We start from the raw sequence: 21,203 nt of genomic DNA on the forward strand, positions 1-21,203 counted from the left end.
GAACTGCAGGCTTCACATGCCTCAGTTAAGGTCAGTGTTCATGAGTACCATAAGAAAGAGACTGGGCAAAAATGTCTGCATGGCAGAGCTTAAACCATTGCTGAGAACATCTTGATGATCCCAAAGACTTTTGGGGAAAAACTCTGTGGACTGACAAGACAAAAGTTGAACTTTTTGGAAGGCATGTGTCCCATTACATCTGGCGTAAAAGTAACACAGCATTTCAGAAAAGAAAAAATATAGTGGTGGCACTGTGATGGTCTGGGGCTGACCTGGGGAAGAAGGTCAGCAGCAGACTTAAAAAAAGGAACTTTATGGCGTGATGTTTACAATAAAACTCCTGGAGTTAGTATGCAAAAATCGTTACCATGCCTCATTAAAATCATAACCTCCTCAAGTGTCCCTATGTTTGGTTTGTTCACGATGTGCAAATTCGGAGGTTGTTAAGGAAGATTACCCGGTGTCGGCGAGGGATGATTCGGCCCTGATCCACCCCCTAGTGGATTCACGTTTAATTCTCCAGGTACATGCAAAGTATGCAGGCAAGTACGTGGACAATGCCGTTTGTCATCTACGCCTGTCTACACCTGTGCGTTGTTAAAAAGCGAGTATGGCCGGAGCTTAAGAAAAACAAAATGAAGACTTTGGAGTGGCAAAGATTCACTGCCAGTTATCACAAATGCTTGATTGCAGTTGTTGCTGCTAAGGGTGGCCTAACCAGTTATTAGGTTTAGGGGGAAATCACTTCATTTAAAAACTGCATTTTATGTTTACTTGTGTTTCTTTGTCTAATATTTCAATTTTTTTTATGATCTGAAATATTTCAGTGTGACAAACATGAAAAAAAATCAGGAAGTAGACAAACACTTTCACATCACTGTACTATAGTCAATAAATGTTCTTATAGGTCTGGGACCTTACTGTTGCACAGTGGAATTCACTTGGGTCTGGGACCCTTAAAAATAATAATACAATAATAGTTTTTCACAATTGTTAAGACACATTTCTTGAAAGCTTCACCCATATTCTCAAAACTTTAAACACAAAACCCAGTCTTTAAACTACATTCACAAAACCTTCTGGCAAAATCAAACACTTACCTCAAAACCATTTGATCTGTGCTCAAAATCAAACAATGCTTTCAAAACTTAAACACAGCCAGTCAATATGTAAAACACTACAGAGCATTCTTTGGACACTACATCAAAAAATTGAGAACACAGCATCCAGGGCATGTAGTTTCAGAAAAATAGTTTTGCGTAGAGGAAACACATTTTCCAATTTAAAAAGTACAGTAATCCCAAGTTAGTACAGTAAATATGTAGTATACTGTAAATACTATAAGTAATACAGTATTGAATATCTGTATATTCAAATACAGTAAGCAACAAAGAAAACTATAAATGGAAAGCAAATTACACTCAAAAAATGTTGAGCAACTGCAAAATCAAAGTCAATACATTACAGTTTTTCTCAATTGTTTACACACAAATTCTGGTACTTGAGACACAATGACCACAACATGTAACTCATTCACCAACCCCCTGAACCAATTCTGCTAAACTATAAGCACAATTCCTGCTTTACACTCAAATTGTAGTTCTAAAACACACTTTTTTCAAAACACTACACACAATTCTCTGCTTTTGGCACAGGTTTCATGCAGAAAATATCTTGTTTTCACAAGAAACACACTGCCATTCAAATATGCACACTGACTCATCACAAGGGCAAACACCCGTCACACAGTTTTCCAATTAGCAATCAGAGCTTTAGCATAAAAGTGCAAAAGGTGAGCTCTTCAATGGAGCAATGGATGCCAACATTGGAAACAGAGGCAGAGCCAGAGGAGTGAGAGTAAGACGGGGACGGCCAAGGACCACTTTGGTTGATCATGTGGTCAACCATGGTCTAACAATGAGGGAGGCTGGGCAAAGAGTACAGCCAGATCTGAGCAGGTACACTGTAGCATCCATTATCCGGACTTTCCGAAATGAGAATAGGTAAGAAATCTACTCTCACTAGCAAATTGCAGTACTGCATATCACTACAGTACTCAATGAGTACAGTAGTATAGTATTGCCTGTGGACTGTTCTGTAGGACTGTAAAAATACTGTAAAGTATGTTTCAAGTATTTAGGAAATGTATACCTACTTTGTATTTACAGTATTTTACTATTTGTTTGGCAGAACTGAAAGATTACCAACACAAGGTGGTCGGGAATGTCTTCTGTCTCCTGAACAGGAAACTGAAATCATAAACATGGTCCTAGAAAACAACGCCATAACATTACAGCAAATACAAAGAAAAATAATGGAAAACAATGACATATTTCAAAATATTGATAGGGTAAGCTTATCAACACTGGACCGTGTCTTGCGCAGAAATCATCTCAGGATGAAGCAGGGAAAGAGGGGAAGGAATGTCATCGGCCAGCGTGCCATTGTTGAAGTCCCTGGCCAGTGCGGAGGGAACATCACAATGTGTGCAGCGATTAGCCACCACGGCGTCATCCATCACCATGCTACCCTTGGCCCCTACAACACCGCCCATCTGATCACGTTCCTGGACACCCTACACAACACACTCATTCCACCAGATCAGGTAGATGGCCCAGAGCAGCTTAGGTACGTTGTCATTTGGGACAACGTAAGTTTCCACAGGGCTGCTCTGGTTTGTAACTGGTTCACTGCCCACCCACGCTTTTGAGTTGTTTATCTCCCTCCATATTCTCCATTCCTCAATCCTATTGAGGAATTTTTTTTCTGCCTGGAGATGGAAAGTGTATGACCGAAATCCACAAACGCGTATACCTCTTCACCAAGCTATGGAGGATGCATGTGGAGATATAGCAGCTGATGCTTTTCATGGCTGGAATCGCCATGCTAGGCGATATTTCCCCCGCTGCTTGGCCAGGGAAAACATTGCTTGTGATGTGGATGAGGTGATGTGGCCAGACCGCAACAGAAGAGAGGATGCAGCATAGTTTTTTATTTATATATATATTTTTTTTTTTACTGTAACTGTGTACAGTAAATTATTCTTTGTATGTGCAACTTTGTGTTGGTTGGGAATGGGATGTACGCTGTGTACATTGTTTTTGTGGGACAAATAAAATGTATTTGTGTTCTGAGTATAAAAAAAGGCCTAAGCCATTATGATGAATGGAGAAGAAGTGTTTTCCATTCATCATAGTGTTTTCCATTGAGCACATCAGTGTTCAACTGGTTCTTATGTCTATTCATATGAGGGTTTGTGTCATTTGAAAACAAAATACCATTTAGAGGAGAAATAACATTGTTTTGCCGTGTGTGTTTTTTTATTTTTTATTTGTATGTAGAGTTCTGAGAATGACACATTATTTCAGAAAATGTGTGTAAACAATCGAGGAAAAACTGTAAGAGACTTCATCCACATAACATGCAACCTTGTCCCTTAACCAAGCAAAGGAGAAAAACCCTCAGAAGTGCTGGATGCTGCCTTGCTGTAACAACACTCCTCACACATCTCACCACAGGCCAATTCCATTGCCTGTAAGAGATTTTCCGTAGTAAATGAGTTTCAGTCATAGACCTTCCACCATCAGGCAGAGAAAGATTCTTCTGTTGGATTGAAGTAGCCTAAGGGCTGTAGGTTGAAGGTAAGCATTTATGATTCACTGGTTGCTGGTTTACGTTGAACCACCACTTAGAATTGACCACATTTTTATTTGATCGCATGATTAGAAACAAGTGTGCAGAATGAGTTGTGTGTAAAAGATGACAGCTGTGTTGTAGTTAGTTTAACTTTTGCCACATGTATTTACCATTCTGCAACACAAGTGCATCACAGTGCAAAATGTGTTTTAGTGAGTGAGAATGTATTTAGAGTTCTGCAAGAAAAGTGGATGAGATTTGCAAACAGTGTCTTAACGACCTGAACTTGTTTAAGGTTTTGCCAAAAGAGTTGAACAAATGGATTTAGGCCACTGAGCATTTGGTTCAGAGAATGGGGTTTAGTGTTAAATACAAAGGCGAAGATAAAAGAGAAAAAAAAGTTAACACTGAAACACGTAGTCTTTAAGAGGTCCTATAGAGGAGACTCACACTAAATCTATCATAAAGACATTCATGTCCTGGTCCAGCCAGGTATATGTTGTAAAACAATAAGAGACATGACCTCCTTGACACATCGTAAAGGCCCTCTGTGAGTAATGTTAATTACACGACTGTGTTTGGAGATGGTACTGATGGAAATTCCCATTACAAAGGTGTGTACTGCAGATGCTCTATCTACCTGGAGGAGGATTATAAATTAGTGTATTAGTATAATATTATAACATTAAGTAAAAAGTTTTATGTTAGTATAATACTAATATATTTATAGGTTAAACTCTATCTGGTGATTGTCTGCCTACAGATTTTTTGTAGTATTTGTAACATTTCAATTATTAGTTGAGATTCAACAATTCAGCTGATTCTGAAATATAACCATTTTCTGTCTTGTTATGATTTGATTAGAGCTAATATAAGTGTATTCATTATAATTTCAGATAATAGTATCCTATCATACTAGTATAATATTAATTCCAGTTACAGCTCTTTCATCATGGTACGTTGTTCTCATTCATTGTGCAAGATAAATTCATTGTGCAAGTCATTGTGCAAGATAAATTCCCTCTCATGGTGGTTACTCATGGATACACACACACACACACACACACACACACACACACACACACACACACACACACACCATGCCATGATGTCCTGTCTCCATTCTGACCATTCTAACACTTTACATAACATGTCCATATCAGAGCTCACACACACACATGTTGTGTGATACACACCTCACTCACACACCTGGCCTCTGAAACACCATAAAGTGTGTGTGTGTGTGTGTGTGTGTGTATGTGTCCCAAACTAAAACCAACTGTTCCCAGTCAACCATCAGTGCAACAACTAATGATTTAAGTAATGCAAACTGTAACGCCAGAGTGAGTTAAGTGGTTAGTCAGTTTACACGAGAGTCACATTCTTTGGTAGCAATAACAAAGGCCGGTTAGCATGGTGATCACACCCTAGTTGTTGTGGATACGGTTGTGTGTTTCACCACACCTGCTGTCCTAAAACAGTATCCAAAATACTGACAGCACATACACCCACAGCAGCATAAATTATTCAATACCTATGTTTGTAATGAGCCATCTAGTTTTGTGAATCTATGATGATTTGATAGTCACTATTAAAGGTTCTCCACCAGCGGTACCTTGTTCTTTTTCTGAATGTACGCAAGGCATCTTGGCAACTCACTCCCTGGCACAGCCCACCCACACAAAGCTCCTTTTTAGGCTCTGCACTGCGTGGAAAAACTGACAGGTTTACACTGATGTCAGCAACGCAGGGAAACCCCTCAGGCATAGATTCTCCACCACCATGAGTCAGATGAAGTCTGGCTTTCCTCCAGATGAAACATGATCACATTTCCAGACTGATCCAGTTGAGGTGAAGCAACCGGCATTGATTAAGAGAAGACAGAAGGGACTCCTCGCAGACTCTCATTCAGCCTCTTTGAGAAGAAGGGATGGCATGGGGGGGGGGAAGCTATCAGAGCAAATCCAGGTGAACCAGAACAATGACTTTCAGTCTCAACTTCCTGCCAATACACAGGTGAGTCCCACAGAAAAAAGATTCTTTGTTTAAAAGTAGATACACATGTTTATTAAATCAGCCGTTGAACTATGAATTTTTGGGATATGGCGAATCTCTTTAAATATTAGGACATTAACAACACAGACATCCACATTGGATGGCTTCTTGAAGTTAGAGAGCACTCCTTCTGTTACTTAATCAAAAGATTAATAAGAGTTAAATGTATCAAATTTAATGAAATATCCATAGCTTTTGTGGAATGCACTGCATTTGTTCATTCATTCATTCATCATGTTGCCTGATATAAAATATACTGACTGACTGTCTTTAACTGTTGCCTTCCATAAACTGAATTATACATACAATAATTAAAGTCCTATGGTGTGCCATATGCTGTTTAAAAGGCTCCTCTATAATTTATTGATGGCTTGTTTGCGTTCCCGGGTCTATAGTCATGAAAAGGACAAAGGTGTTATGTGGAGGAGATAAACCACCTGTGTGTGTGTCAATATTTGCACTTTTGGGTGGAGCAGATAGACCTGCTGAATATTTATACTGAAGAGATTGTTTAAAATAAGACAGGAGCATCATCATTGAGCTAACCTCTGTGTGTTGAACTCTGCAGATCAAACCAAGTTTTATATCAGTCTGGGATATAAGTTCTTGGGGCTGGCCTGGTTCATTCACAAGAGGAGGGCTCTCGTCCTGTAGAGGATGGCTGCGTCGGTTCTTGCTGCTGAAGCTGGTGACTGTGCTGCTGTTCCCCCACAGTGCAGGCCTCGCATTGCTGGTGGCCTGTATGTTCAGCCTGCGGGCGTTGCTGCTGCTTCGCTCCCCTCGCATCTCAACCAAGCCCTCCACTGTGCTCCTGCGCCAGCTGGCTCTTACAGACAGTCTTGTGCTGCTGCACTGGATGCTTCATCTGGGAGTGATACTGGCCTGGTGGATGGAGGAGGCGGGCTGTGAGATTACGATGGGCCTCATGAAGCAGGAGGAATCAATTTGGTGGAGGGAGGCTGTGAGCTTGCTCTGTCAGCAGCTGCTTGATGCTCACCACCTGGCCTCACTGCTCCTGCTAGGGCTGTTGGGACTGGAGGCCACGCTGGTGTCACGCTGGCCTCAACAGACCCGGAGATTCAGGACTTCTCGCTGGGCGCACCTCAGCTGCAGCCTGGTCCGGATACTTGTGCTGCTAGAACTGTTGTTCTTGCTCCACTTAAAACTTGTGCAGTACACCCAATCTCAGCCTTTCCTCCCACCACTACAAAACTCTCAAACTCCCTCTCTGGGCCCAGTGCCTGTTCCCTCCCCTCCACCTTTCTCCTCTTGCCTGAGGAGGACATTATGGCTGGTGAATCTATGGCTGCATTATGCTGTTCTCCATAGCAAACATCAGAGGAGAAAGAGCTTCTTTCATTAAAAGCTTGAAATTTTGTGAATTCAATCTAAGCTATTGTCTATTTGTTCTTTATTTTATTTATATAATAAATACATATATTATATGTATATATAATACATGTGGTAGATATTTTGACTTTATATGGGCATTAAAGCAAGACTATGATGTCTAACTAAAGTTAACTAAAATTAGGCAACATTAGTTACCATAAGCGACTTGTCTATTCAGATCAAGTGAGGCTGTAGTTACAAGACTCCTGAAAGTATCAAATAGAAAAAGTGCTGAATTTTATTATTTTGGAACTTGACTTTTCATTTGTAAAAGAAATAGTGTGTTGTTCCTTCTTTAAAAGTTAGTTTCCACTTTAATGTGGAGGCCATTCCACCATAAAAACACAAACTACAGTATCTACTAAAGACATATAATGTGTAGTAAGATGAACATGGTACCGCTGGTGCATAGATCTTGTGAAATGTGGCTGTGTGTTTCAACCAAAGGTTTCCTCAGTTTACATTGAGATGCTTGTGAAGTATGCTGAGCTTACATTTCAACTGTAAGAGATAATGATGTGATTCTCTTTGTAAACATGCTCATCCTGCAGCCGGAGGAACAAATGTTGGTGGTATGGCAGCACACCGCAAAATCTTAAGTCGAATTACATTCAACGCTGCTCTTCACAGTCTCTAAAGTATGTTTAAAAGATGTTTTCTGTGTTCATGTCTCTTTTGCTTACCAACTGGGATGGCTCAGTAGCAAGATTTTGGCTTAACTTGTCTGTCAACCATAGCTACTGTACAGATAATACACACATTTGCTTTTTATATACATACATATGAGTGTATATATATATATATATATATATATATACACACACACACACACACACACACAAGCATTTGTATCTATATATGAGTCAAACTGAGGTCAAGCTGATAGGACAAATGCCACAAAAACAGGGCTTTAGGTTTGAGGGCACGAGACAGATATCAGCCACTACAATCATCCTCCTCAGCAAATGTGTAGCTGAGGATATGAAAGATCAAAAGTGTACATCTTGTGTGAAAACTTTTGTGATTTTTGGAGGAAAGTCTGCGATATCAACCACATCATACACCACAGTCACTGCTGAGAAACATCTGCTCTGACCCAAATGACCAGATTAAATGAGAGAAAAACTCCCAGTATAGAGTTATTGTAGACACACTGTATGATTTAAGTTTAAGGTGAGTAAACAGTTTCACTTTGCTTCACTAATTCAGTAGGGGTTTTTTTGTAGTGTGTGTTATGTCCAGCAGAGGGAAGCAGACAACTGAGTCTGCATTTGACATAGTCTGTTGTCTGTAAGTAGCCCTTGACAAAGTGCAGAAGGCTAAAGCTAATTTGGCTGCTTCAGAGTATGTTGGTTTGTATGTGTGTGTGTGTGTGTGTGGCTGCGACTTTAAGTGTTCCTGGAACTAACCAATTATGGCTGAAAATCGAGGAGCAACAGGGTGAAGAGGTGTGAGGAACACTAGTGGAAGCTTCCGCCCCATGACACTGCGCGTTTGGCAGCGGTAGCTCTGCGTCTTGTACTTTGACACTGGTGCTGTCAATGTGGGAGGTCAGTCTTTAAAAAATAGCAATAGATCCTGTTTGTCCTCTTCAACAAGTCAAAAATGATTTGTGCACTGCAGACTTTGAAGGACTAGGCGCTGTGATAATCAGTTACAAAAATAATGCATTAAAAAACAGATGACTATTAGATTCATCACAAACATGTTGTTCCCCATTAATAAAACACTGCAGCTGATCTTTTGGCCAATCGTTAACATGCTGTACAGAATGTCCTCTCCATTTGACTTGCAGTTCTAGCACCCCCCTTTGGACTGTGTAAATGTGTCAGTGTTTGGATGCAGTGGTGAGATGCACCATTTTGTCAAAATGTGCTTTTACTTCTTGTAATATATATTTACTGCATTCCTTCTGATATAGGCCTTTTTCACAGCAGACATCTGATAATTGCTCTGTTCTATTTAAGTGTCCCAGTAAGTCATGACATCATGCTATAATCCAATAAATACATTAAAGAGTTTTTACTTGGTGTCTTTGGGGGATATTGGGAGTACTTTGACTTATGACCTCAGTCTTTCAGCATACAGGCCTGCCGACATAGGTCCTCTATCTTCTGTATCACACCGATAAAGCATGAGTTGAACTAAATTCAATTATCCTCTCAAGTCATGCCAGTTTCCCCCTGAGCTTCATTTATTCTCGTCTTGATAGGTAATAGAAAAAGGAGGGTGGACTAAATTCAGTCGTCAAATCTGCACGATTTATCAACTTTGATATCCATTCCTCATCCACAACCATCTTCAACCCTGTCACAAAAAATGCTTTGATTTTGTGTTTTTCACTGAAACTTGACCAAGAAAACAGTTCTTACTGAGTCACCATCTAGCAAAGCTAGCACGCATAAGAAAATAAGTTATGATGCCAATTTGTTTATTAGTTCTGTCCAGTGCAAGTAGATGTTTTATGGATATTTAGCATTAAGCATTTAAAGGCCACCTAAATACAGTGCAAACTTTTTTAATCATCTGCATTGACTCTGACTGTGTAGGCAGTCCTTATTCTCTGACATCTGTGCCTAAAACAATAATAATGCACATACTGTATTTGCTACTGTTGACACGCTGAAAACCCTCCTGTGTCAGTAGCCCCTGAACTTTTAACCATTAAGTCATGCAATTAATATGCCTCATTCACATTCACTGACAAAATTCGGAAAATAAGACAAGCAGTCATTTTTAATTATTCAATTATGTCAGGTATTTGTTTCAGTTCAAATCAAATTGTGTCAATTAGCATGACACAATTTGATCTAATCATTTATGAAACCATGGAAGAAGTTGCATAACATCTGTAATCCTCCTGCTGCTTCCTGCATGTTCTCACTGCAGGCTCTTTATGAGGCCTATTTCCCATTTGTCCTGAAAAGGGCTGTTTTTCAAAAACTAAACATTGCCCTGGCCATAAACAATTGTTGTGATGTTTTCCAGTCAGGATTTCCACCACACCACACTGAGCGCAAAAGTAGATCTCAGTAGACCCCAACATACGATTAGACATCTGGAAATTTGGGTGGGACCTTCTGGCACAGTGCAGATGGGTTTGAATCCCATTTGAAGTACAGGGACTACTTTGTGTCGATCGGTAATTACACATCTGAAAGTACAAAAATGACATGTGGAGTTCCCCAACGCTCCATGCTCGGGCCTCTTCTGTTTAACATCCACATGCTCCCACTAATGCAGATGATGGAAAACAGCAAAATATCTTACCGTAGTTATGCATATGGCAAACAGATATATATAATGACATCACCAGGTGACTATGGTTCCAGAAAGACACTGAGCAAGTGCATTGAACAAACTAATCATCGGATGTGCCAAAATATTCTTAAATTAAACAAAGATATAACTGAAATAGTTGTTTTGGAGCCAAATAAGTAAAAGTCTGTAATAAGTCATTGTTCACATAAAAAACCACAAATCAGGCCAGAAATCTTGTGGTAGTCATGGATTCAGACCTAAATTTCAATAGCCACATTAAGACAATTACAAAATCCGTCTATAATTAGTGTATCAAGAATTAGAGCATTGATGTCTCAGCAGGATTTAGAAAAACTTCACTAGGCTCAACTACTGTTACAGGTTTCTCTAAAAAATTTATCGGACAGCTGCAGCTAATTCAGAACGCTGCTGTCCCCACCAAAACCAGGAAAGCAGACCCCACATCTTGTGTTGAATTGTAATTTAAATTTTTTTTTGTTCAAAACTTATTGTGTTTCAGCCTTTTTTAATCTTCTATTTTATTTGATCTTTTTTTAAATCCTAGTTAAATTTGACTTTTTATTTTGCCTTGTGTTTCTTGATGTCTTATGTAAAGCACTTTTAATTGCCTTTTTGTTGAAAAGTCCTGTACAAGGAGATATTGCCAAGGAGATGCATGTTTGGAAATGAACTGGTCAAATGTTTGACAGTTGACTTTTAAGTGTATGTACTCCGAGGCACACCAGGTACATCAGCTCATTACATCACAGTGACAAACAGCCTGCTCCGTCTGCACAGGCCGGGGTCAGCTCACAGGTCAGTCTGCTCACCCATGGCTGCTCATGCTGCACCTATCAGTGCTGTGGGGTAAACAGCTGCTGCTCGATGTCCATCTGTAGAGAGTCTATGGTCTCCCTCTGTGGCCTCAGTCACAGCCAGCAGCATTGATCCGCTGTGCTGTGGATATAAGCGGATCTCTAATCAGTTCAGAGCTGAATGCTGGCTTGTAAGGGCTAAGGTCAGCTATAGACACACACACACTTAGGACACCTTACTGCAGTTCATGTTAATATCGGTCTACAAAGTCTATAAAGCTCAAGACTCCTGTGTTGTACTGCCTCTCTGCCTTAGTCCTGCTCTGTTGTCAGGGCAGAGGTATGTATGGCACGACGGGGCTGCCCCTAAACCCTCCTGGAGCCAGTGAATGAGAGGATGGACTGAGGCAATGGGAGGACAGCAAAGGAAATGCACTCATCATTGCATTAGAGGAGGGAGAGAGAGGTCGAAGAAGAGAGGAGATGGAGGGAGGGTAGACGGGGGTGCAGTAATGGGGTCTTTGTTCTGGTTGGTGTGACTCACAAAGCCTTGGCAGGGGCAGCACAGCTTAGTTACCGTTACCAAACATAGAGAATAAGGAGGGAGGAGTGTGTGTGTGTGTGTAAGAACTAGGGCATGTTTATGCAACCCAATCAAATCTTACATGTCTTCTGGTTCATCTAATCATCACATTTCAAAACAGTTTTTGCTCCTTGGCGTTCACTTTTATCAGTTTTGTTTTTTGGCCCCGGTTGGCTGCTTTGACTGTCGGTACATCACAGCCAACCAGCTTCACGCTGTAGTTGCACAATTTTCTTGTCAGACTTGATTATGTGGAAATCACAAAAACTTTAAACTTTAGTAACTGTTATTACTGATCTTTGCAGTATCTCGCCATTCATGTTCCCATCAGGATACATTGTAATAACTGTGGTGATCATTAGGTCAATATTTCAGTTTGTCCAATGCCAAATACTGTAACATTGATAAGTTACCTGCAAAACTTATCCCATCAGCCTCAGCTGTACTTTGTATTTGGTGCTAATTAGCAAATGTTAGCATGCTAACAGAATAAGCTAAGACAACAGCTCGATAAGACCTATTAAACATTATACCTGCAAAACATCAACATGTTGGCATTGTGAGCATGCTAGCGTTCTGAGTTTAGCATTTAGCTTAAGGCACAGCTGTGTCTACATGCAGCCTCATAGACGTTGATAACCTGATCTCAATACTGAAAATCACATTAGCAATATCACCAAAAGAACTTTTTATCACAATCAATAAGTCGGCTCCGGCTCATTGAAAATGCAGCAGCCATAGTCCTTACACGTAGAAGAAAATTTTAATATATTACTCCAGCACTTCAATCACTTCACTGGCTGTACAATACAGAATCACCTTCAAAATCCTGCTAATATTGTATAAAGCATTTAATGGTTTGGCTCCTCAGGACATTCCTGACTTGCTCACTGATTATAACCCGATCAGGCCTCTCAGGTCATCAGGCAGAGGTGTTCCAGCTGCACCCAGAATTAGATCCAGGTCTAGGGAGGGTGCCTTCAGTTACTGTGGTCCTGCTCTCTGGAAAAAGCTGCCTGCTGACTTGAGGTCCATCACTGTGTTTGTAATTATATGGTAGCACCTGTTTCTTGCAGTTACATGGTAACATGTGCGGCTATGTGATAGGGCAGCGGTTTCTATTGCTGTGCTGTATGTTAAATGTTAGTTGGGTGTATGGTTCATTGACTCAGTCTCTGTATCTTACTCATTCTTAAAATCTTACAGTTATGTTTCCTATGTTACTTATGTTCTCATATATTTTTATATTTTGTCTTTCAACATAAAAAAACATTGAGTTAACTTGTCATATAATGTGCTATATAAATAAAATTTCCATTGCCACTGCCATAGAAAATGATGAAACTAGAGGCTTGTCATGGGGTTTGAAAGGAAATTATTGTCTAATTTTCAGATATCACATGACCATCAGGAGAATACAATCTGAATATTGGTTTTTACCCTTGAGATTTCCCCCATTATGGTCTAGAGGGTCACTGCTGCCAAAATTATATCTTTTCCAAATTTACAGGAAAATCCTGCAGAAGATTTGAAAAATGATTACTTGTAAACTAATAAAGCAATACTGAAGCTGATTAAACAACGGAAAATAATGGAATCGTGTTATGAAACGTCATTAAGGAAACATGTTTTTATCACAATGTGTGACTCATAGTTCTTTAAACACATGACCTTTAATACCAACAATCAAGAGGCTAAAGACATCTGGTGATATGCAATGTATTTTTGTGTGCATGTTAAATGTGTGTGTGTGTGTGTGTGTGTGTGTGTGTGTGTTTGTGTGTATGCGAGTGCAAGTTCAGCTTATGCAGTAAGCAGGATGTCCTGTCCTCCGTGCTGCTATTGTGGACTGGTCAGCCTGCCAGACGCTACCCCCAAAGTCCACTTCCCCTCTGTCAAGTGCCGCTCTCTCTGTCGCTCACACACACACACACACACACACACCCTTGCCAGCCTTAACACAATGGGAATCTGTCCAACACCGCCCTGTCACCTGGCTAAAAATAAATCTTTTGGTAGCCTCAGACATGAAGATTGTATTGTAACAATGCTATGACAGGACTTTGATCAGCCAAAATATCACTATGTTGTTATTCCAATGTATGTGTGTTGTGTAAGGGACACTTTACTGTCATCTTACCGTATTGCACTGTAGGTAAAAGATTAGACTTTGTACAGTTATGCCATTTTAGTGTCATTTTATTCTGTTTGTACTAATGTGTTTAGTTTTGATGACTTTTATTTCACTTTATTTTATTTTTGTTTTAAATATACTTTTTTTTTATTGTAAAGCACTTTGCAAAAGTGTTTTGAAAGGTCCTATATATATAAAGTTTATTATAATTATTATTATTACACATATGGTGTGATACAAGTCACTTGTTGGTCTAAGGACAGTCTCTCACCATGGGAAGTTCAGTTATTCTCCAAAGAATTTGTAATAGACATGAACATATCATGAACCCTTCAAGGCAAATATAAATGAAATATAAATATAAATGAAAGTCACAGAATGTGAAGAATGTTTCTTTCATAAAACAAATAGAAATGTGATCTGTTGTGAACATATCACAAACAGTATTTTGTTAACCTTTGTTGTTTTCAGGAGCTACTATGAAGAAAGTATAATGCCTATAATAAGCCATATTAAAGAAGTCACTCACAAGCCTTAGTAGATTTTTTAGAGGATTAGACTTGAGTATGAACGAGTATGAGTATGTCCAGCATTTAATATTTTATTTTAATAAAAGCACATAGCCTATCCCAAATATGATAAGCTGTACCACAGCTCTACAGAAGCCTACATACAAGCTCTATAGTGTGATGGGTTATTGTATTCTTATTGTCAGAGATGTGTGTTTTTTATTTTTATTTTTTATGTATCTGTTGAGGTGGACTTGTAACATCATATTTGTCATATGATGTTCTATGTAATGAAAGTGTGTTTCTGGTCCCAATAAACTGTGAGCTCTTCAGCTGATGACACCGGCCTGTACAGCCCCCCCGCCCCGCATTTATGTCCTTACCTCCTTCTCCACGAGCCCCTATTCACACCCCTCCGCCTCCCCCCTTCTGCCCAGCCGAGGTGCTATTGTCTCGTTTCCTGTGGCCGTGCAAGCAGCTCTCCGCGTCCACGCGCGCGCATGCACGCACGCGCTCGGGAGAGCAGGCGCGGTGGGATGTGATGATGAGGTCCCATTTCTAGCGGGGGGACAGGGCGAGTCGTCAGGATCAATTGAAGAACTCACCCGCAGGATTTGTTGTCGTTAACTAGCTTCCACTAGCTGTTCCACGGCGTCCTCGTGACACTGAAGTACATTTTTGACTCGGGAGAGTTGGAAACTCCGAGCCAGGCCGACTGAGCAGCACCAAAACATTTGAGTGAAAAAGTATGGAGTTCTTTTGACAGCTGCGCGCTGCACTGCTGCCAGACTGACAAACATCAGTGACCGCGAGGTGAGCTGTCACCATCCATTCAGCTGCCAGTAAGTCTACTCTGCTTTGTCTTCAGACAATAACATTTTTGTGTGTTGTTGACAAAAGTATGTTTTGTCTAGTGGAGCAAAACTTTTCAGTAGCTACTTTCCACACAAGAGAACGTGTGTACTGTTTCAGCTACAACGTTTGTACTTTCATACCAGCTGTGTAGAGCTGACAATATGAGTCCACAGGATGTAGAGAGCTTAGATTTACTGTGCATGGCAAGCCTTTGAACTGTTGTGGTTTAAGTAAATGTAGTAGCCCCTACAAAAACTGAACTTAATAAGGGATACTGTAGATTTAATGTTCATCACATTTTTTAACTAATGTTTTTGGGGCTACAATAAAACACTTGTATGCTATGCTGTATAGCCCCAAGACGTAGGTGATTGAATCCCTATCCAGCCAGCGCCTAAACTTCCTCCAGTCTCAACCAAAATTGAACTTTAAAAAATTAAAAACATTAAGGCTGCACAGTTATTTCATAATTTTTATTGATTGTCATTTGGTCTCTATTTTCCCAGTTTCCAAAGTGACATTTTTGAACTTGTTTTGTTTGACCAATAGTCCAAAATATTCAAATTACTACCATAGAAGACAAACCTGCAAAATTCACATTTGTGAAGCTGAAACCAGGAAATTAAAATGATCTAAACTATTGGATCGATGATTTGGTTAACTGACCAACTGTTTCCTAAACTTTATAAATCTCACTGGATTCCTGTCCATGTATTCATGATATTATTGGTTGAGTGTGTAACCTTGAGACATTATTCTGACAAGACCTTTCTGATTAAAAACACACTGTGTATACCAACTCCAGCTGTAAGCAGTGAAGCTGTCCAGTGTACGCCTGGCTGTCCTCCACCTTCAACTCTCCCTGCCTCCTTCCTCCTAGCACGTGAGAGAAAGGAACAGCTGGATGTGAGCTGAGCCTGAACTCGATCCGTTCAGATCAGCGGGTCCCAGAGGCCTGTTTCTGTCACTGGCACGGCCGACGGCGGGGGGAAACCCTTTAACTGTGCAGCTGTCCACGACCTGTACATGAAATCCATGCACACACGCTCGCGTAGGTCTGAAGTTCCTCAGCAGGAGTTCACAAAATACTTAAATGTGTCTCTGCTCTGGTCTGAGGTGGTGTCTTTCAAACATAAACTGTTTAGCAGCCAAATTCAATGTTCTATAGACTCGGCTCCCAGAAACAACATCAGCTGAATATGAAGCTGGTCACTGTCAGAGGTCCTGGGACTGAGCCACAGTACACAGAACCCTACAGAGTGTGTGTGTGTGATTGAGAGGACTGGCACATGTACGTTTTTGCCTGCTTGTGTATGCACGTGTGCAGACTTGTGCATATGTAAGTGTGTGTTTGGTACAGACGGGTACAGTGAGGGCATTGTGAACGCTGGCGGAGGGCTTTCTGGGAGGCGTGTGAAAACGCAGTAAAGATGTCACACTGCAGCTGGCACAGGACAGGGCTGATGGACTGCTTACACTCACAGCATTGCCTTTGTGTGTGTGTGAGTGTGTATGCGTGTATTTGTGCAAGTGTGTGTGCATGGTGAAAAGACAGATAGAGTGAATCTTACCCAGAGACACTCACACAGATTTTTACAAGTGATGGCAAAGGCCGACCACCTCACTGCTGCTATGGCTCTGCTGTATAACACAAGATAAGGACAGTTTGGCTTGTTAAATTGAGTGCAGCAGCCATTTAAAATTGCAAATAAAGTTGGAGGTTTTTTTGAGAATGATTCTAGTAAAGAAAGATAAATAATGGTCCAAGTCAATACAGCTGAGGATGAATTAGAGTTCAAGAGTCTGATAGCGTGGGGGGGGGGGAAGCTGCTCTGCAGTCTGGTGGTGTGGCAGCAGAAGGTTCTATATCTCTTCCCAGAAGGCAGCAGGGTGAACAGGCTGTGGCTGGGTGGGTAAAACTCTAGACAACTCTAGCATTTTCTAGTCATTTACTGGAAGCTAAATATTTGTGAGTGTGTGATGTCAGAACACACTTATGCCATTACAATAATTGCTATAATCATAAACATTGTACACATAAGGGCATTAATACATGCTGCCTGCTGTTCTATAAAAACACAAATCTGTGGTGCTACACTGCCATGTGAACTAAAACCCTGTGGACAGATAAACTTTATTTATACTGACTGATAACACATGAACTGCATATAGGCCTACTCACGCTGACAAACATGCAAATAAACTCATTGGTGTCTTTCCTTAGATCACCCCTGCCTAATAAACAACCATGTCTTTAAGTCTACACCTTCAGTTTTGAATACATTTTTTCTTTTAATCCCAAGGCAAGATAACCCTGATGACATTGCTACGGTTTGTATTTTCTTTTTTTTCTCCAGATTTTAGAGAGCTCCCTCCAAAGCCACAGAAGACATTACACAACAGTTTTCACATGCTGGGTGCGGAGTACTCCACACTAGTAAATTAGGAAACTAGGACATTGGTGTGTTAAATCGGTGGAATTTCCTTTTTAGATTGAAAGAAAGGCGAAGTTAGAGAGGAAAATTGAGAGAGTCTTTAAATATTTAGCGATTCAGTACATTACTGTATCAACTGTTTGGTTTGCAGTTGTTTCTGACTTGGCCACAAACAGTTTTCACCACACACGTATGCCATTAGAATAATTGCTATAATCATAAACATTGTGCACATAGGGGCTTTAATACATGTTGCCTGCTGTTCTATAAAAACGCAAATCTACGGTCACTTAGTTGGAGTAATATATATTGTGTTACAAGGAAATGTGCAATACTTCATTAGATTTAGTTGAAGACTGAATTGAACAATTGTTGTAGCAGCTGGTCAACAAATAAGAAAAGTAAAGATGATCTGAAATGTGAAGAACGAGTTATTTACAGAACATAAAATGGACATACAGTATTTATGATGAGATCACTTTTTTGGCATCACCTCCGCAATACAAAAAGGACGTATTGTGGATGCAGAATCAAAGGATCAAGCGTGTCTATATGACACAGCAGACTGAGATGGACATACGATAGCGCCGTAAAAACTCAACACATTGCCAGCAATCTAGTTCCTGTTCTGACATCACACACGCACACAAATATTTAGCTTCCAGTAAATGACTAGAAAATGCATATTCTTTCACAATGTCAAAGTCATTTGAATTGTTCATGTTTGACAACAAACCTATTGTGTTTCTTGACAACACTACTGGGTGATGGTGGGAGCAGCTCTGCACTGCAGCACGCTGCTTTATTTACTTCCTCCAGTTGGAGCTCAGCCTTAGATACTTTCTGTACTTAGATTTTACTTTAGTCTTTCAGAGTGGCTGATGAATGAGTGTAGCTGAAGTGTTTTTTACATCCTAATCTACAGTACATGCTTGTGTCTCCGGCTGACATTAGCCTCTCGCAGTCCTGAATGCCACATGCCACACTGCCATGTGAACTAAAACCCTGTGGACAGATAAACTTTGTTTATACTGAACTGCATATAGGCCTATACTCACTGACAAACATGCAAATAAACTCAATGGGACAGCTCTGCCAACATTGAAAATGGACTAAAAACAAGTATTTTTCCTTCACTGCAAAGGATTTAGATTGTGTTTAGATTGTATATTTTCATTTTCTGTGAAGGTATACCATATGCTTCATCTTAAGGAGAACTGCAGTTGTTTGCTTCCTGGTCTGCAACTTTTACAGTGAGGAAGTGACCATGTGCTTTTCCTTTTCTCTCCACAGGATGACTGACCAGCCCTGCAGGAGTGCATCCTGATGGTCTCTGCCTCTATTTGTGTGTCTGAATGTCCACGATGACTTGGAGGGGACTTGACTGGTGGATCCCTTACTAACACCTCCGATCCGCAGATATCCTCCGTGACGCCCCCCCTTCCAGAAGGCCTTGGCGTACCCTTTTTCTGTGGAGCCCCCCTTCCTGTTTAAATCATCACCATGGCTAGCCTGGTGCTCAACGAGACTGGAATGGAGGACTGCGGCATTGACGACTCCTTCAAGTACAACCTGTACTCGGTCGTTTACAGTGTGGTCTTTGTCTTAGGCCTGATCACCAACTGTGCTGCCCTCTTTGTGTTCTGCTTCCGCATGAAGATGCGCAACGAGACCACAATGTTTATGACTAATTTAGCGTTATCCGATTTAGTATTTGTTTTTACACTGCCATTCAAGGTCTTCTACAATGTTAACCGCCATTGGCCATTTGGAGATGGATTATGTAAGGTATCAGGTACAGCCTTCATCACCAACATCTACGGCAGCATGCTCTTCCTCACCTGCATTAGTGTAGACCGTTTTCTGGCGATAGTCTACCCTTTCCGCTCACGTTCCATCCGCACGCGCAGGAACGCGGCGCTGGTGTGTGCCGCCGTGTGGCTGACCATCGTAGGCGGGGGGATATCAGTGACCTTCTTCTCCACCATTAACAGCACAAACAGAGCCACCACATGCTTTGAGGGCTTCTCCAAGAGCACCTGGAGGACCTACCTGTCCAAAATCACCATCTTCATCGAGGTGAGTAAGGAGAGACATACTCATACATAGAAACACTTTTTTATTAGGCTAACCAGAGATGTAACAGTGATCTTCCACCTTTCCACAAAGTTATGTGATGCTTATTAATTTCCCAGATTGTAGGCTTCCTTCTCCCCCTCCTGGCCAACCTGGTATGTTCCTCGCTTGTGCTGCGAACGCTGCGGCGTCCAGTAACTGTTGGTCGTGGCTCCGACAGCAAGAGACGCGTCCTGCGGATGATTGTGGTTCATCTGGGAATCTTCATCATCTGCTTTGTCCCTTATAACTCTATCCTCTTCCTGTATGCCCTGGTGCGGACCCAGGCCCTGGCTAACTGCGCTGTGGAGCGCTTTGCCCGCACTCTTTACCCCATTACTCTGTGCCTGGCCTGCCTCAACTGTTGCCTGGACCCTGTGGTCTACTACTTCACCTCAGAGAGCTTCCAGAAAAGCTTGACAATGGGAGGCAAAGGGTCTGTGTCCCGGCCCGAGAGTATCCCCCGCAGCGACACCGAGACCCAGGACACAGCAAACACTCTCCCCAGAGACACACACACTCCAGCCAGCAATGGAAAAGACTCAAAGGTGTCTGAGAGCCAGTTCTGACTCAGCAGGGAAGAAAAAAGGTAAACAAGGACAGGGTGGGTTTGACAGTAGCCCTGAATTTGACAAATGAAGCAATCAGCTGTTTGGTCCTGGCAGTGACAAACGCATAACTCAGCAGATTAGTTAAGTCCTGAGGTAAGTCCTGAGGTATTGCCTGGGCTTTATGGATTAATCTAGAGCAGAGGAATGTATCTGTGTGTGTTTATTATGAGAGAACACTACGAGGACCAGAGATCCAGCCCCACCAGGGCTACTGTCTAGAGACATGCAGTACCTCTAAAAAGACTTCAGCACATCATCACTCAGGCTTAACAACACTCACAAACGCACTGGATTGTGGATAAGATGGGAGATATCCGTCCACACTCTTTAAATATGCTGTTTATTACTTTTGTAACACACAGAGCCTTTACGTTTTATTGTTGAAGTTCAAGCTTTTATAGTACATTATATAATTTTAGCCATTAATGTTATGACACTCTTTAGTGTGGTGAGAAGCATTGTTATAGTGACACAGCAGTGTGCTGACCTGCTGTGTTAAATGTGTCTCATGTTGAAGTTTGAGGCCATTAAATGTCTGTTTTGAATTGCTTTCGTGGCTGCATTTATTTTTCCTTTCCTCTGCCTTGTGCCTGCTGGATCGGTCAAACATATTCTGAACAGGCCTTTGTCAGCTTGACTGTAGGTTTGAACTCATGGAGGAGTTTTTTTCTACTCTGGCTCCTCATTTTCATCAAGCAGCAAGTGCAATCTTGTTCTCGGAGCAGAGGGCAGTTCTGTTCCAGTCGAGGACCTTGGCCTGTTTGCTGTTTCACAGGCCAAATGCTTATTATGACTGGAGCAA

General features: G+C 41.1%; 2 protein-coding genes across 5 annotated transcripts; both read left to right on the forward strand.

Moving 5' to 3' along the window:
* Positions 1–5,502: 5,502 nt before the first annotated feature.
* LOC119888211 lies at positions 5,503–7,078 on the forward strand. Its single transcript, XM_038698684.1, has 2 exons — positions 5,503–5,652; positions 6,260–7,078. Exons 1-2 carry the CDS (start codon positions 5,572–5,574, stop codon positions 7,052–7,054), a joined length of 876 nt encoding a protein of 291 aa, XP_038554612.1. The 5' UTR covers positions 5,503–5,571; the 3' UTR covers positions 7,055–7,078.
* Positions 7,079–8,413: 1,335 nt separating this feature from the next.
* On the forward strand, positions 8,414–20,950 carry lpar4 (lysophosphatidic acid receptor 4). Of its 4 annotated transcripts, XM_038699580.1 has the most exons (4): positions 14,836–15,227; positions 16,046–16,291; positions 18,969–19,754; positions 19,871–20,950. In XM_038699580.1, exons 3-4 carry the CDS (start codon positions 19,179–19,181, stop codon positions 20,357–20,359), a joined length of 1,065 nt encoding a protein of 354 aa, XP_038555508.1. In that variant the 5' UTR covers positions 14,836–15,227; positions 16,046–16,291; positions 18,969–19,178; the 3' UTR covers positions 20,360–20,950. The 4 variants fall into 4 exon arrangements, with proteins under 4 accessions (XP_038555510.1, XP_038555508.1, XP_038555507.1 ...); XM_038699582.1 differs by lacking the exons at positions 14,836–15,227; positions 16,046–16,291 and adding an exon at positions 8,414–8,633; XM_038699579.1 differs by lacking the exon at positions 16,046–16,291.
* Positions 20,951–21,203: the final 253 nt, after the last annotated feature.

This window comes from Micropterus salmoides, unplaced genomic scaffold, assembly GCF_014851395.1.
Source record: "Micropterus salmoides isolate LMB-PRFRI ecotype aquatic unplaced genomic scaffold, ASM1485139v1 Ms_hic_scaffold_5, whole genome shotgun sequence".
NCBI lineage: Eukaryota > Metazoa > Chordata > Actinopteri > Centrarchiformes > Centrarchidae > Micropterus > Micropterus salmoides.